Source organism: Phalaenopsis equestris, unplaced genomic scaffold, assembly GCF_001263595.1.
Source record: "Phalaenopsis equestris unplaced genomic scaffold, ASM126359v1 Scaffold001116, whole genome shotgun sequence".
NCBI lineage: Eukaryota > Viridiplantae > Streptophyta > Magnoliopsida > Asparagales > Orchidaceae > Phalaenopsis > Phalaenopsis equestris.
In genome coordinates this window covers 606,388-620,619 of record NW_018165555.1, presented here as the reverse complement: position 1 = coordinate 620,619, position 14,232 = coordinate 606,388, and the positions used below count along the sequence as shown (strand labels likewise).

General features: G+C 35.3%; 1 protein-coding gene across 1 annotated transcript in view; it reads right to left on the bottom strand.

Annotated features, from left to right (window-relative positions):
- Positions 1 to 1,009: 1,009 nt before the first annotated feature.
- The window catches only part of LOC110033226 (probable lipoxygenase 8, chloroplastic), a 14,465-nt gene continuing 1,242 nt past the window's right edge, over positions 1,010 to 14,232 (bottom strand). The window contains exons 2-9 of the mRNA XM_020737141.1: positions 12,596 to 12,870; positions 6,722 to 6,962; positions 4,826 to 5,140; positions 4,637 to 4,722; positions 2,746 to 2,856; positions 2,360 to 2,661; positions 2,004 to 2,270; positions 1,010 to 1,934 (exon numbers count right to left, since the gene is read on the bottom strand). Of these exons, the coding sequence (XP_020592800.1) occupies positions 1,166 to 1,934; positions 2,004 to 2,270; positions 2,360 to 2,661; positions 2,746 to 2,856; positions 4,637 to 4,722; positions 4,826 to 5,140; positions 6,722 to 6,962; positions 12,596 to 12,870 (2,366 nt within the window). The 3' untranslated portion in view covers positions 1,010 to 1,165. The remainder of the gene's footprint in view (positions 1,935 to 2,003; positions 2,271 to 2,359; positions 2,662 to 2,745; positions 2,857 to 4,636; positions 4,723 to 4,825; positions 5,141 to 6,721; positions 6,963 to 12,595; positions 12,871 to 14,232) is intronic.

The window sequence follows — 14,232 nt, the reverse complement described above, 5'->3', positions numbered from 1 at the left end:
CTCTAAGCCTCTAGCTTCTGGCAAGCCATTTTTGGCTATAAGAGCATGAATTAGGACATGTAATTATTTTTTTATTGCAAAGTTAGAGAGCCAAATATATTGTCTCTCTCACTCCTTTCTTATGTCTATTTCTCGAGTGTGATTCAATGACAAATCATAATTCACCATTATATATAAGCATAAATAAAATAAAATAAAATACCAATAATTAGTTCACTTAAATAGTTGAATTTAATTTTTAAATTTATTAAAAATGATATAACAGTTGAACAAGTGATAGGTTAGTTATTTATATCGGTTTCTAGCCTTAACTATTAAAGAAAATGGCTTTTCTAAGTTAAGTTTTCATATTAATTATGATAAACTACAATAATTAGATAATAATTTTAACTTGTTCGGGAAAAAGAAAATTGCTATTATTACTTAAATGGCTCTGAAATTTTTAAAAAATCTTGTCCTACATTTTACATCTTTTGTCTAATGCTTCGCTGATGGCCAAGAAACAACCTTTATCAATAGAAATAAATAAATAAATAAATAAATAAATAAATAGAAAATAATAAGAAAAGGATGATGATCCTATAGACTAATTCCCATAAATATAAATATCTAATATCCAAAATTTGCTTTTTATATTTATAACACCCAAATCCAACTTTTCACATAAAAAACATCACCATAGAAAAATAAAGTGATATAAATGATATGTATGTAAGAATTTAAAGTTCAGCTCTTAAATGTAGGGTTGTCAAAAAAACTCGTTGTTCTCGAACAACTCGTGTTCAGCTCGTTAACTAGCTCTTGTTCGGCTCGTTCGTTAAGTATACAAGTCGAACACGAACAAATTTGTAAAGCTCGAATTATAAATGAGCCGAACACGAACAACTCTTTGTGCGCTCGTGTTTCTAGTCCTTGAAATCACGAAATTTGTAAAACTCAAGCTCGGCTCGTTTATAACCCTACTTAAATGTGTAAATATCAAAGAAATAAAATTCAGATGAATTACATAATCCACAACAAAATTTTACATTTCTCGCCCTTGAATTCACGAAAAATTATTCCATATGGATGCATACACTGTCCAATCTATCACCGTCGTTGTATTTCAGTGGCTCGGCTTTTATTTTTCTTAAAAAAAATAAATTGGAATAATTTTTCCCAAATCTCATATAGAAGTACTATTAGGAATCCCCCGTCCGGTGACCCCCGCCGCCGAGAACGGCTTCATGATCTCATAAGCTAACACGCCCGCCCCCTTCCGATTCCTCAGCCCAACATCCCCATTCCTCCCATCAATAATCCCCTCAATCTCCTTCAACCTCCCGCTAAACCTATCAAAAGCCGCCCTCACCGCCTCCTCCTCCTCCCACGCCTCCTCCGCCGCCGCCCCCAAATACTCCTCGTCCGGCGAATGGCTCGACAACAGATCCAACACCGCCATCACTATCGTCGCCTGGATTTGCGACGGGAAGCATTCCATCAGCGTTTCCTCCGGCTCCTCCACAAACTTCTTGAACCCTACGCAGCCGTCTGAATTATCCACTTCGGTCGGCATTGGGGTTCGAGCAATGGTGGGGCGATTGGGGAAGTAACCACCGTAGTCATACTGGCCGAAATTGACGGCAGCGTGGTGTGCGGAGGCTACCCAGATGATGGTGGTCAGAACCCCGGAGAGGATGGTGTGGGTGGTGAGGCTCGGCCACCAGGGCTCGTCCTGCTTGTCGGCGTGACCGTGGGTGCGGACCTCGGTCCAGAAAGATTGGAGTTCGCGGTCATCGACGATGGTGGAGGGTTCTGGGTAGTAGTGGGAGACGTAGGCTGAGACCCAGTCGGAGATTGCTGACCAGATGAGTAGGCCATCGTTGGCGAAAGGGTAGTCGGAGATGGCTAACCTTAGACCGTACTCTGCTTCGGGTTCTTCCTCTGCCATTCCTCTGCGCGGAAAGCGGGTAATGGTTCTCAACAAGCAAAAATGAAATAGAAACAGTTTATTGTGATGTCACCTTCTGATCAGATCTGCAGGGAGCCCCTCCTTATCAAAGCGCCACAGTTGATCGTAGGCAACGGAGCTAAGCTCCATCGAGTACTTCAGTGGCGAGAACGATGCTTCGATGATGCCACCAGCAGATATAAGATACTTGCGTGCAAGCGCGTTGATATTCATCGTATATCGAAAATGAGGATGCAGAAGCCTATACACTGGATGCATAGTGCTCAGTTGTCTGTTCGCGGCAATAATGTATGGTTCAACAGCGCAATGTGTCCTCAACCTTGAAGGATTATTCATGCAGAAGTAAGTAATTTGCCTTAGTTAATTCTACAAATTTATGAGAGTTGTAATATAGATAAGTATAGATACCAGTGTGAAATAAGCTCGTGGTAGCCCGAGTCATGAGCACAAACATGAGCCTTAGCGAATCTCCAAAGCCAATTCTGTGTGGAATCTGAGCTTGGAGTGAACACTTGCTTCCATGGGGGATTCTGAGGACAAGGAGGCCGAGTGAGCTCGATGGCGATGGGCGTCAGAGTGTTGTTGCTCTTGAGGAAGAAGAGGGTACGAGAACCATACAGGGTGGTGCCATCCAATTCCCTAACTTTGTGAACATAAGGGAGAAAAAGGTCATGGTAGTCTAACATGAACAGTCTCTTTCTCTGCACTGCCTGTTTATATTTTTCTTAAATCAATTTTGGTTGAGTTCTGTTGATATTTTATGAAATGTTGTATGGAAATGATATAGCACGCACCTCTGTTGCAGACATCTCCCCATTGAGTTCTCCTTCGATTATTTCGTCGGTGATGGCTGATTCAGGCGGACCATAAATGCTGGGATCAAGCTTGCTAATTAGAGGGAGTTTCTGCAAAATGATGCATGGTATGAATAAATTGTAGTTGCTGCATCTTAAAATTATTAAAGATTTTAGCAATATATATAGTTTATTTCTAAATACGTTGGTGATTGTTATTGGTGCAATGCAGAACATATACTTTGAGAATAATGCGAGATTTAATTCAAACTATTCATCTGTAGAAATTAATTTAGAAACAAAATAAACAGACAAAATGTATTAAAAGTTTTATGCAGATTCATGCGATTAACGTCTTTCTCCTTTGCTCTGCTACACTCCTACGCGAAACCATTATAAACATGTAACAATTCTCCCTTTTCCTCATACCACATTTGCAAGCTTAATCATTGCTAAATCCCATAAATCCATATTTCAAATTTATCATATTTTGATATAGCAAAACGGTATGCATGCAAATCACTTGTGTTGAGAAAACGAAGCAATAGAATTTGCAGTTTGAATCTGATAAACCAAGGGGCTGTTTGGTAGACTGATTTAACCAAAATTTGTTATGCATTTTTCTTCTAGAATTTTTCCCACTATTGCAAAACGCAAAAAGGAAAGGGTTTTAATTTATATATCTACCACCTATATTTTAAGTTTTATGTTTACACTTGAGATTTCATAATGTGCTAGCTTGTTGAGTTTGGGCTGTTATGAGGTATATATATGAAGTATAAGTTTTCTCTTTCTTTTTCCCTATTTATCCATCCATCTATCATATCTTACAGTTTTTTATTTTTTTTACTAGTGATCTAGCAACATTTATTTGAAAACTGTTTTTATTTTCTTAATAGCGGCTTTCTTCTTCTTTTCACTTTTCAGGCGGTACTACTCCTTCAGTCTCCCAAAGGTGACACGAATCATGTCCTTGTTGGGGGGAATGACCAAGGGATTTTGTGTATTCTCCATAAAAGAACTTGAAAGTCGACCAATTCAAACAAAAAAAAGATGCAAAATAATTATGAAATGTCAAAGAGTCTTGTTATGCCTTATTTATTAGGCTCAAGTGTGTGAAAATCAAAAGAGTTCAATTATTGAATCGTTGATTAAGAATAAATTTTATATACTTTTAACATTCAAATTTTATTATTCTTAACACGTTAACATAGCTTTCAAGAAGTAAAAGAATCAAGAAACTAAAATATGCACATTTAAATGTGTCGGTGTTGATTATGAGGAAATCTAACTGTTTAGAAAGAGAAGAGTGTGATAAATGAGGATCCATTGATAAAAACAGCAGGAGGCCCACTTAACCAACCAAATGTCAAACAAGCCAGAGTGTAGCTGAGCGATTGACTGATACATTTAAAATACCAAGAATTCAGCGTAAAACCCCCATTGAAGCAGAGGCAAAAATATGACATCACCTTATTTTATTCTCTCTCATATAAATAGAGAGATCATTTCATGTACAAAGGAGGGCATATTAACCCAATATTAGCCAAAAAGATCGAAAAAGGTCAACACGATTGGGGTGTGATTGACGACACATTCTTCTCCTACCACTTATTTTTACTTTATTTTAGTTGTAACATATTTATCTCATTGTTGTTCTCCTACTACTTATTCTGCCACACTTACTCCCTCCTGATCAGATCCAAGCCTCATTTTTCCTTATGCATGACCGAACTCACTGCAATTAAATCGAAAAAACATATCTTCGCAGAACAACAAGCAGAATCCACAACATAAAAGAATATACATAATATCTGAAAAAATAGCTATATATATATATATATATATATATAGGATAGAACTGATATGGCTAAAAGATACATGTGCAGACCTTAACAAGCTCAATTGCATAAGGGTTGACGCCTGCCAGTGTTTGCCTTGCGAATTCTTCATCTCTAAGCCATGAGAATTTATCCTCTACAAATTTCCAAGCAGTCAACTTCGTCAGCTCAATTAATCATCAAAACAAATTATATTTGATAAACTCCATCTTTCTAAAATATTCAGATTTCAGACTTACTCTTAATCAGCAATGGAACCTCAAACTGCAGGACGTCATCAGCACCGTCTCTTATATTGTTGCAGAGCTTCTGCAGCGTGGCTTTTGCCCCGTGAAGGTAATCTGGAACCTTAAATCCTTCGTCGTATAATTCATCAATTTCTCTGAAGTTATTGAAACCAAGATTTATGTCGATCAACGCAGAGTTAACTGCAGGAATGATTCCGTGCAGAACTGAGGTCAACGTCTTCCCGGTGAAGGTCAACGACTTGATTTCTGAGAAGGCCTCGTCCCTTGGCACATATATGGATAAGCTTTTTGACTCTGAAGGGGGGTCTGTTTTCACAGATATAATTAAATTTCTACTTCGACCAAATAAATAAATAAATACAAAAGTTATAATAGTTATTATGTTTTTATATATTTAATACATAATTTTTAGGGGAATTTACATACATATCATACAATTCTTATATGTATTTAAATATTTCACTCCTAAACTTTCATATGCAGGCTCTCAGCATTAAAAGTTTTAGCATCACATTATAATTACCACTAGTATCACCTTTAGAAAGCCAAATATATATATTTACATGCATATTTTTAAAACAAATATAAAAACTTTGGTGTGAGATATGTAAACACATAAGAATTGTTTGCTAGGTATGTAAATTTTCCTAAATGAATATTTACTTATAAAATTCAATACTGTTTCATCAAAATATATACATAAAAAAGTATATTTTACTTTGTAAAATTTTATGAGAAACATGCAAATTAACGTCGGATTATATTTCGACGTAGAATTAGCATCAAATTTGCATCTATTTATCGTCAAATATTATCAGCTGTTTAAAAAAAAAAGGCTCAATATTGTAGCGTCGACTTTAAAGTTAATATTAGAGATCATTTATTTTATTGTTATATAAATAAGAATTAAAATTTAAATATTAGACACTTAAATATATAAGAATTATCAATGTGATCCTATGCATCAAATTCTCCTAAAAAATATATAAGATTTGTGTTAATCACCCCAAAATTTGTGCAGAGCAATTCAAGCCCCGCCCCAACATGATAAATTTGTTGATGAAGCATTGGTCACCCCCTGGTTTCCAGACATCGTTGTCAAAGAATTTTTTGTTTCATGTATGCCGCATTTTATAAGTTTGATATTTATAATACTTTATTGTCATAATGAAAATATTTACTTCACATCTTTTTTAATATATATATATATATAAAGTTTATTTTGGGAGCTCCAATTTTAAAAAATAAATATGTATATAACATATATATTTCAAAAGCTTATTCAAAAAGGAATTAAAGCATGTTTAACTTATAATAATTGATGAAAAAATAGGAGAGATTTTTCCATCTTTTGCACCTTTTTTTTAAAGGAAAACTATATTTACTTAACAAATTATTTTTTCTTAAAAATTTTATATTTACTTAACAAATAATCAACAAATTTATCATGCTGGGGCGGGTTTTGAAATATATATGTTATATACATATTTATTTTTCAAAATTGGAGCTCCCAAAATAAACTTTATATATATATATATATTAAAAAAGATGTGAAGTAAATATTTTCATTATGACAATAAAGTATTATAAATATCAAACTTATAAAATGCGGCATACATGAAACAAAAAATTCTTTGACAACGATGTCTGGAAACCAGGGGGTGACCAATGCTTCATCAACAAATTTATCATGTTGGGGCGGGTCTTGAATTGCTTTGCACAAATTTTGGGGTGATTAACACAAATCTTATATATTTAAGTGTCTAATATCTAACAAAATATTTCTTCTACGAAACCTAATTAGCCATGCATGCATGCATAACGAGTATTAATTATATAACTGGACCATCTAGCATTAAGAAAAAACATTAGATTTGAATTTCATACCCTTTCGTGATCGTGGACGACCGGTTCTGCAACGACGAGGGTAAGGAAACTGTTTGCTTCCTCCAAGAACTGGTCTGGTTAGGTCTTCGCTGTTGTCCGGATCGCCGAGATCATTATAAGTATCGTAGTCATAAATCCTATCGCTGGACTTGCGTTCTCCATGGCCATCTCCTCTCTTTGTCTCCAGATCTTTGATCCTCAATCTCTGCAGGCCACTTGGGGTGCTGGATGGCAAGTAGGACTGCATTATGATTGAAGAACCAAGGTTTGGTTAGGGACTCTCCATGTCTCTAGCTCTTATTAATCGTGGCACATTTGAGTCTGTTTTAGCTGTCCTTTTGCGCTTTATAAGACTTGTAATTATCGATTTGGCGAGAAATTTATTCTTGCTTTTTTATAATTTTCAAAAGAAAAAAATTAATATAAAATGTTTTAGAATATGTTAGTCATGTAACAATTTTTTTTTAAGTTATCTAAAAAGAATTGTTATGCCATCAACAAATCTCTATCATATGTCATGATTTTTTTTTTTTTTTGCATTAAATATTTTTAGGTTCAAATTTAAGATCATTTGGGGCCTCGATTACAACAAGTTTATACTCAAACCGACCGTCTCGTTAAGACGAACCCAATGATATCAGAGATGGATCAATTCGAGTGGAATCGGGCATGGATCAAGCTATTAAAGAACATTTGAAGGTTTTGGATCATTAAGTGAATGGTCAAATGAACTCGAAATTTATCATACTTACAATCAAATCAAACTTCTCGACGAGAGAAACCATCATGCTCAAGATCACTCAATTTTGTGATCATTAAGGCTCTCAAAATTATTAAAAAACCCTTAAGATCAAGAGGAATCGATGTGGGTCGTTTGATCAAATAATTACGGAAGTTAATTATGTGTCAAGGAACCAAGATGCCCTCCTCTAGAGACTATAATTATTGTTAATTATGTGCCAAAAAACCTCTGTTTGGCCCAATTTGGTCAAATTGGGCCAAATGGGTGGTTTGGTTCTTTGGCCCTCTGTTTGTCGCCTTCTGTGACCCCTACTTGCTAACGTCGAATATCAAATGTGGTGACAATTTATACATCATATTGAAGATCAGGTGTTGACTTTCTAGCCTTCATAACTGTCGACCACCGTCAATCATCGCCCGCCCGTCGCCTTCAACCACCACTAGCCCCCTGCTCGCCACTATCAATGACCTCTACGTAAAAATCATATCCCAAATATGGTTGTAAGGTATAATGTCATACTAAAGAACCGTCAATAACTTTTGCTCTCTCTAGCCGCTATCCATTGTTGACCATCATCAAATTTCACCACATGTTGTCATCGATCACTGACCACTGACGACCACTACTAATGATTATCGTAACTGGAATACGGAGGTTGTTCTTAACACATGTTTTTTTCCTTATATTGTTTACCGACAAGTGTTGTCTCAACTATAAAATAGTAAACCCGAGATAATGGTTGGAATCACCAATCGGTGTAGCCTTCAATGTGTCCAATATGACCAATTACTAGTAAAAATTTCAACTATAGCATATTTGTGGCCAACTTACATTTTTGTAGCTACCAATTATAGGTTATGTGGCTAACAGCTACTCTAACTTTCAACTATGACCTTTGTATCAACTAACACTACTGTAGCTACAAACTATAACCTATGTGATCAACTATGACCTACGTGACTAACTACTAGTACAACTTCTAACTACGACCTCTGTGGCCAATTGACAATGTTATAGCTACTAACTACAACCTATGTAACTAACTGTTATTGTAGCTTTTAACTACACTCTATGTGGCTAACTTTTATTGTAGCTTTTAACTACAACCTCTGTGGCCAACTGACTTTATTACAACTACCAACTATAACATATGTGACCAACTTTGGTCTATGTGACAAATACTACTGCAACTTCTAACTATGATCTATATGACCTAATGTCATTGTAACTAACAATTACGACCTATGTGACTTACTATGACCAATGGGTTAATTGCTACTAAAACAACCAATTATAGCTTATGTGACCAACTAGGGTTTATGTTGCTAAATGCTACTACAACTTCCAGCTATAACCTCTATGACCAATTGATGCTACTTTAGTTACAAATTATGAACAATGTGACCAATACGACCTATGTGGTCAACTGCTACTATAAATTTTAACTATAGTTTTTTTGTCCAATTGAAACTATGTTTATATATAAAGTGTGGTGTATATTCATAGAAGGAAAGTACTTCGTCTAATTGGGAGTTGTTTAGTTTCACTTATGTGAGGTCATGGGTTTCAATCCCTTGGCCTTCAGAAAATCGAATTATTTTTGCTTCGCTGGAGAGGTGGCGGCTAGAGGCTGGTGGCTAGTGGTGATGGGTAATCGTGGCTTAAGCGATTGTGACCGAAGGCAAAGGTTTACAAATAAAGGTGACATGCAGCGACTACCAAACTTGGTGGAGGCCAGGTTGGTTGGCGGCGGCCATACTTAGCTAGATGTGGAGATGACCAAAATTGTTTTGTAGTCAGATGTGTCTGACAGTGGCTACCGGAGAGGGTCAGAGGTGGCAATAGTTGGAGCCAGAGCTGGTGATCGTGCCTGTGGTGGTAGCTATAAGCAAAAATTGGAGGCTGAGGCCTGTGGGGATGTCTGATGTAGAGGTCTTCGGTGGCAGCTATTGGCAGCATGATCAGAGCACATGGATGGCAGGCTACCATTTCACTGATTCAGAGATGCAAAATCATACAATGAGAGACAGGAGTGATCTGGTTGATGATGGAGGACCACATCAGTGATTTATAGGCATGGATGGCGGGCGACCATGTTAGCATTCCCGAGGATGCTTGATCGTAGAACGAAAGGTGGGAGATCTCCAATGGATGGTAGATGATCGCATCAATGATCTGTGAGCCAAACCAATATTGGATTTTTTTTTAATACTTCTCTTTTGTTTTTGGCTCATTTTGAGACTATAAATAGGCTAATACGGAAAGAAAAAAGGTGTAGTCCCCTAGCCTGCCCCTGCGATCAACCGGGCTCCAGAAAAAAAAATGTGGAGTCCCTCGACCTGTTTGTGCAATCAACGGGGCTCCCCTTTTGCATTGTTGTTGTGTCTTCTAGAGAGAATTTTCTGCAATACTGTCACACTTCCTGAGAGAAACTTCCCGCGCGATTGTACTGATTTTTTTAGGAGATTTTTGTGTTATTATCGCATTTTCTAGAGAAGATCTTTTGTGATGTTCTCATGCTTTTCAGTGTATACTTTGCACGTTGATGTTATGCTTTCTGGAGGAGATCTTTCACGTTGTTGAGATGTTGATATATGGAGATTTCTTTCCCCTTGAAAATCAATAGAAGCACCAAAATTTTGATAAGGGGATGTCAACACTATTTGAGGATGAGCTAAACCTTTCATCAAGGGCATAAAAGAACAATCGTGCGATGATCAAACACATCTTTTGCTAGCGTAAGAAGATGATTAACTCTTTTGATATGCACACATAGTTGGTGAATCTGTTTGCAAAGTGTCATAATGACTTATCCTCCATGGCATTTTCTTTTCCAATCAACACTAAAAACTGATGGATGCTCAAGAAGAATTGAATGAGACATGAGCTAACATCGACCGGAGGGCAGAGACATTATAGGAGTTTTGGTTGAGGATGTTAACCCATGAACAAGATAATAGAAAGGTGATCCCATTTCTATTCTAAAAAATAGAGAGGTCAAAGGAAGCTCATGGAAGTGTACTTCTAGTGATGTTGAGATTAACATTAATGTGGATCATTGTCTTTTCTTCTACTGACATGTTGTAGAGTTATACTAGTATTTATTGGTCATTGTAGCTTTTCATTTTAATGATATGATATTTGTACATGGTGATAATATATTTGTTTATACTTCTTTATTTTATTTGATTATGAAAAATTTTAATACTACTTCGAAGGTTTCTTTTGCCTTTCCTTCCGAGCTATAGTTTCCCCATCTCTTGTGTGGTTATAATAAATGTTTGACTTTTTCTAGTTGATTTGGTTAGAGAGTGTTTGCTTACTGACCACATTCTACGGTGGAAGTGTTATTTGTAATTCATGAAAGATGCAAGACTTGTCCTATATTGTATGTCAAAAGAACTCGAAAATGTTAACACGTATTAGAACATAATGAAAAGAAAAATTTGTTAGGGGTGTAAGACCCTTCGTAGGATGTATAGTTGGAGATGTTCCACGATGTTAACATGTAATGAAAAAAGTCATATAAAATCTACCGATGATGTTTGATCAATCCAAAGTTATTAGTTGAAGCTTCTGCTTGATGACCCTAACGTCTTATGAAAGAGATCAAAGGGAATTTATCAAGAATTTTTGACATATCTAAGGCTGTTTTAATCTTCTGCTTGATGACTGTAGCCTATGATGGAAGAGGTTGAATCCAATCCCCCTGTGATTGATTAAACAAAGAATGAGGTATCAGAGATACTTTGTATTTCTAAGACTAGTGTTTAGTTCACAATGAAATATACTTTTTTTCTTGGAAATATGACTACAACCCTAGTCAAGAATAATGTTTGGTAACTTTTTAGTTGTTTTTTTTAATTTGTTGACTCTTAGCCAGTGTGTTTTTTCATAGAAGCTTATAAAACAATCCATGTATCGGACATAGAAGAGATCTTGATCCAAATGAGAAAGTCTCCAATATCGTGGTGGGGGTGATGAGGAGGCACTATTTATAAACATTACATGAGAGCTTAAAATTAGCGTCGACATTTTGCGTCCGAAGTTTTTGACGCAAATATTTGTGTCGGCTTTTGTGACAGATTTGCATCGAAAATAAATTTATTCTATTTGCATCGGAAGTTGTGTCAGGTTCACATTTGAATATTCGACACAACAACGATGAAATTAACGGTGTTGTTGCGACACTTTCTGCGTCGAATTTGCGTCAAATAAATTGATGCAAAAGCTTTACTAAAAATCTTTAAAAAAATTCCAAAGTAAGATAAATGATAAATTGGACGTAATAGACCTAAAAAACTCAACCTGCGCCTTCCAATTCATTTTATTCTTCGTGCATCCATCTCCTCTCCTCCCTCGTGTGAACCAAAACCCTAGCATCACCTCTCCTCCCTCTCACCATAGCTGGTCGCCGTACCTCCCTGTCGGCGGTCGTCAGGCCTCTCTATAACCATTGAAACCCCGTCATGACCATAGCATGTCGCCACATGTGAGAGGAATGGAAAATTTCACTTCACCCAGTTTTTTTTTCCATTTTTTTACATTTGATATGTTTGTATTTGAAGTTTAGGTGTTCGAATGTATATGCATAAGATTTCAGTGGTATGTATTTAACATTTAATATTTGGGTGTTAGGCATGTATATACATAAAATTAGATGTTAGCTATGGGATAGTTCTAGATGATGGTCCCAATGTTATTATGACTGGGAGAAAAATAGCTTTAATTATTTCTCATTTATTGCAAAATTAACACCATTATCTTCTGCTAACTCACAATCAATACGATGGAACTCTTTAATACTAATACTTTTTAATAATAAATAAAATATAATTTTGAACATAATTAAAATATGGTTAATATGTGTTTGAGCCACCTTTTCTATACGAGTCTCCGACCACTCCTAATGTGCCTAATAATTTGAGCACCATCTCTTTAAGGCCAATTGTGCCAGAGGGGATTCAAACCCCGACCTGAGGGGTCTTATACCGTGAATGCTAACCAACAGACCGGCATACGCGGCACATATAACTAACCTAGTTGTTTCCAAGTCTTTTAAAATAAATAATATAAAACAACTAACAAATTAATAACCGCAAGCCCAAAACAAAAATTAGGAGTTAACAAACCTTATTAGAGAAGAAGATCCTCTTCTCAGAGCTAGTCGACTTGGCCTGCACCCATGAATTACATGTAATGACTGTGAAATTTTCGTCTGATGAATTGCCAGAATCGACAACAACTTCTTTTAGAAATATTTCTTTCTGATTCTCATTCAAAACCAAGACTCCGCCGATCTCCCCAAAATCGCTCGGGACTGTGAAAGACGCCTCGTACTTTACTTCTTCCCCATCCATGCTCCTCCTGCGAGCATTTACTGCTACTGTTTTCTCCAATTCTGATTCTGAAGAAAGACAGAAAACATACATAAATAACTTTTTTATATGTGTTGGTTAAATTTGTTTTGTATATTTGCAGGAATTAAATTTAGGGTGCGTTAGGGGTAGCTTGTATCCTGAAATGCGGTCCGCAGGTCGACCACAGGTTCGACCCTCGGTGGTCTACGTTTAATATAAAAATGGAACCATATTTTTTTAAAAATCACCCTCACACTTAAAAAGCTCCCCAAACGGGTCCTTAAACTTTTAATGATAACTTTAAATTTTTATCAGTAATGAAGTGGCACCGCTTAGCTGGATACTTGTTTTTATAGTAGTCTTTAATATTTGTTTTAACTGCCAGTTTGGCTGCATGGGCTGGCTGGCGTAGTATAGCACATGCATCAAGGCTACAAATTTATTGAATTAAAAAATCCAATAAATAATAGTAAGTATATCAATCAAAATTGTATTCAAAATAAGTTTTAATCCTATAAAAATTTTCAGGGAGTTTTGATTATTTATTTAGCATAGTAATTTTTAAATAAATCGGCTAAATTTAAGAAATATTTTAATTTTTTTTACAATAAAAAATGGGAATAATTTTGAAAATTTAGACAATAGCTTTATTCTAGAAAATAATGAATTTAATTTTGTGTCGCTAGCATAAAAAATCAAGCTTTCATAAAATTAATATTTACGTACATACCACCCAATTCCAGTCAATTTACATATTTAACACCTAGACTTCATTTTTTATATATAGGCCGTCTTATATGCATGCATGAAAATGTGTATTTCACTCTTATAAGTTAAAATAGTGATATTTCTTAGGTGATGTAAAACATTTAGGTGGTACAAATGTAAAAATAAAATAAAGGTGTTTGAAATGTAAATAAATAAAAAGTGGGTGTCATATATGTAAATGCTTTGACAAAAAGTCGATGCTATAGTAATTAATAACCTGCTCTGATGAATGAATAAGATAGAAAAAATGTGGACCCACACCCTTTCAAATTATATTTCGAGCTAAATGAGCTCATTTTATTTTTTTAAAAAAATAAAAATAATAAAAATTAAGCTTGAATGCAAAAACATATCATGATCAATAATGATGAAATGAAGGGTGGTGTTGCTTGGGGTGACACGCTTCATCTCTATGTTTTTACCTTACTCTTTATTAGTATCATCTAAGAAAATTAAATTTTTGGCCCTCTTAAAATTGAACACTTACTAATAAAAATCTAATATTAATTACATTTTAAATTTAATAATTATATTCGTAATAATTTTAATTTTTTTTAATAGGAGAAAAATTTTTTAACATAAATACCCAGCATCTATTTTCAAAAAATTTAGTTTCAATTGGACGACATTATATATATATA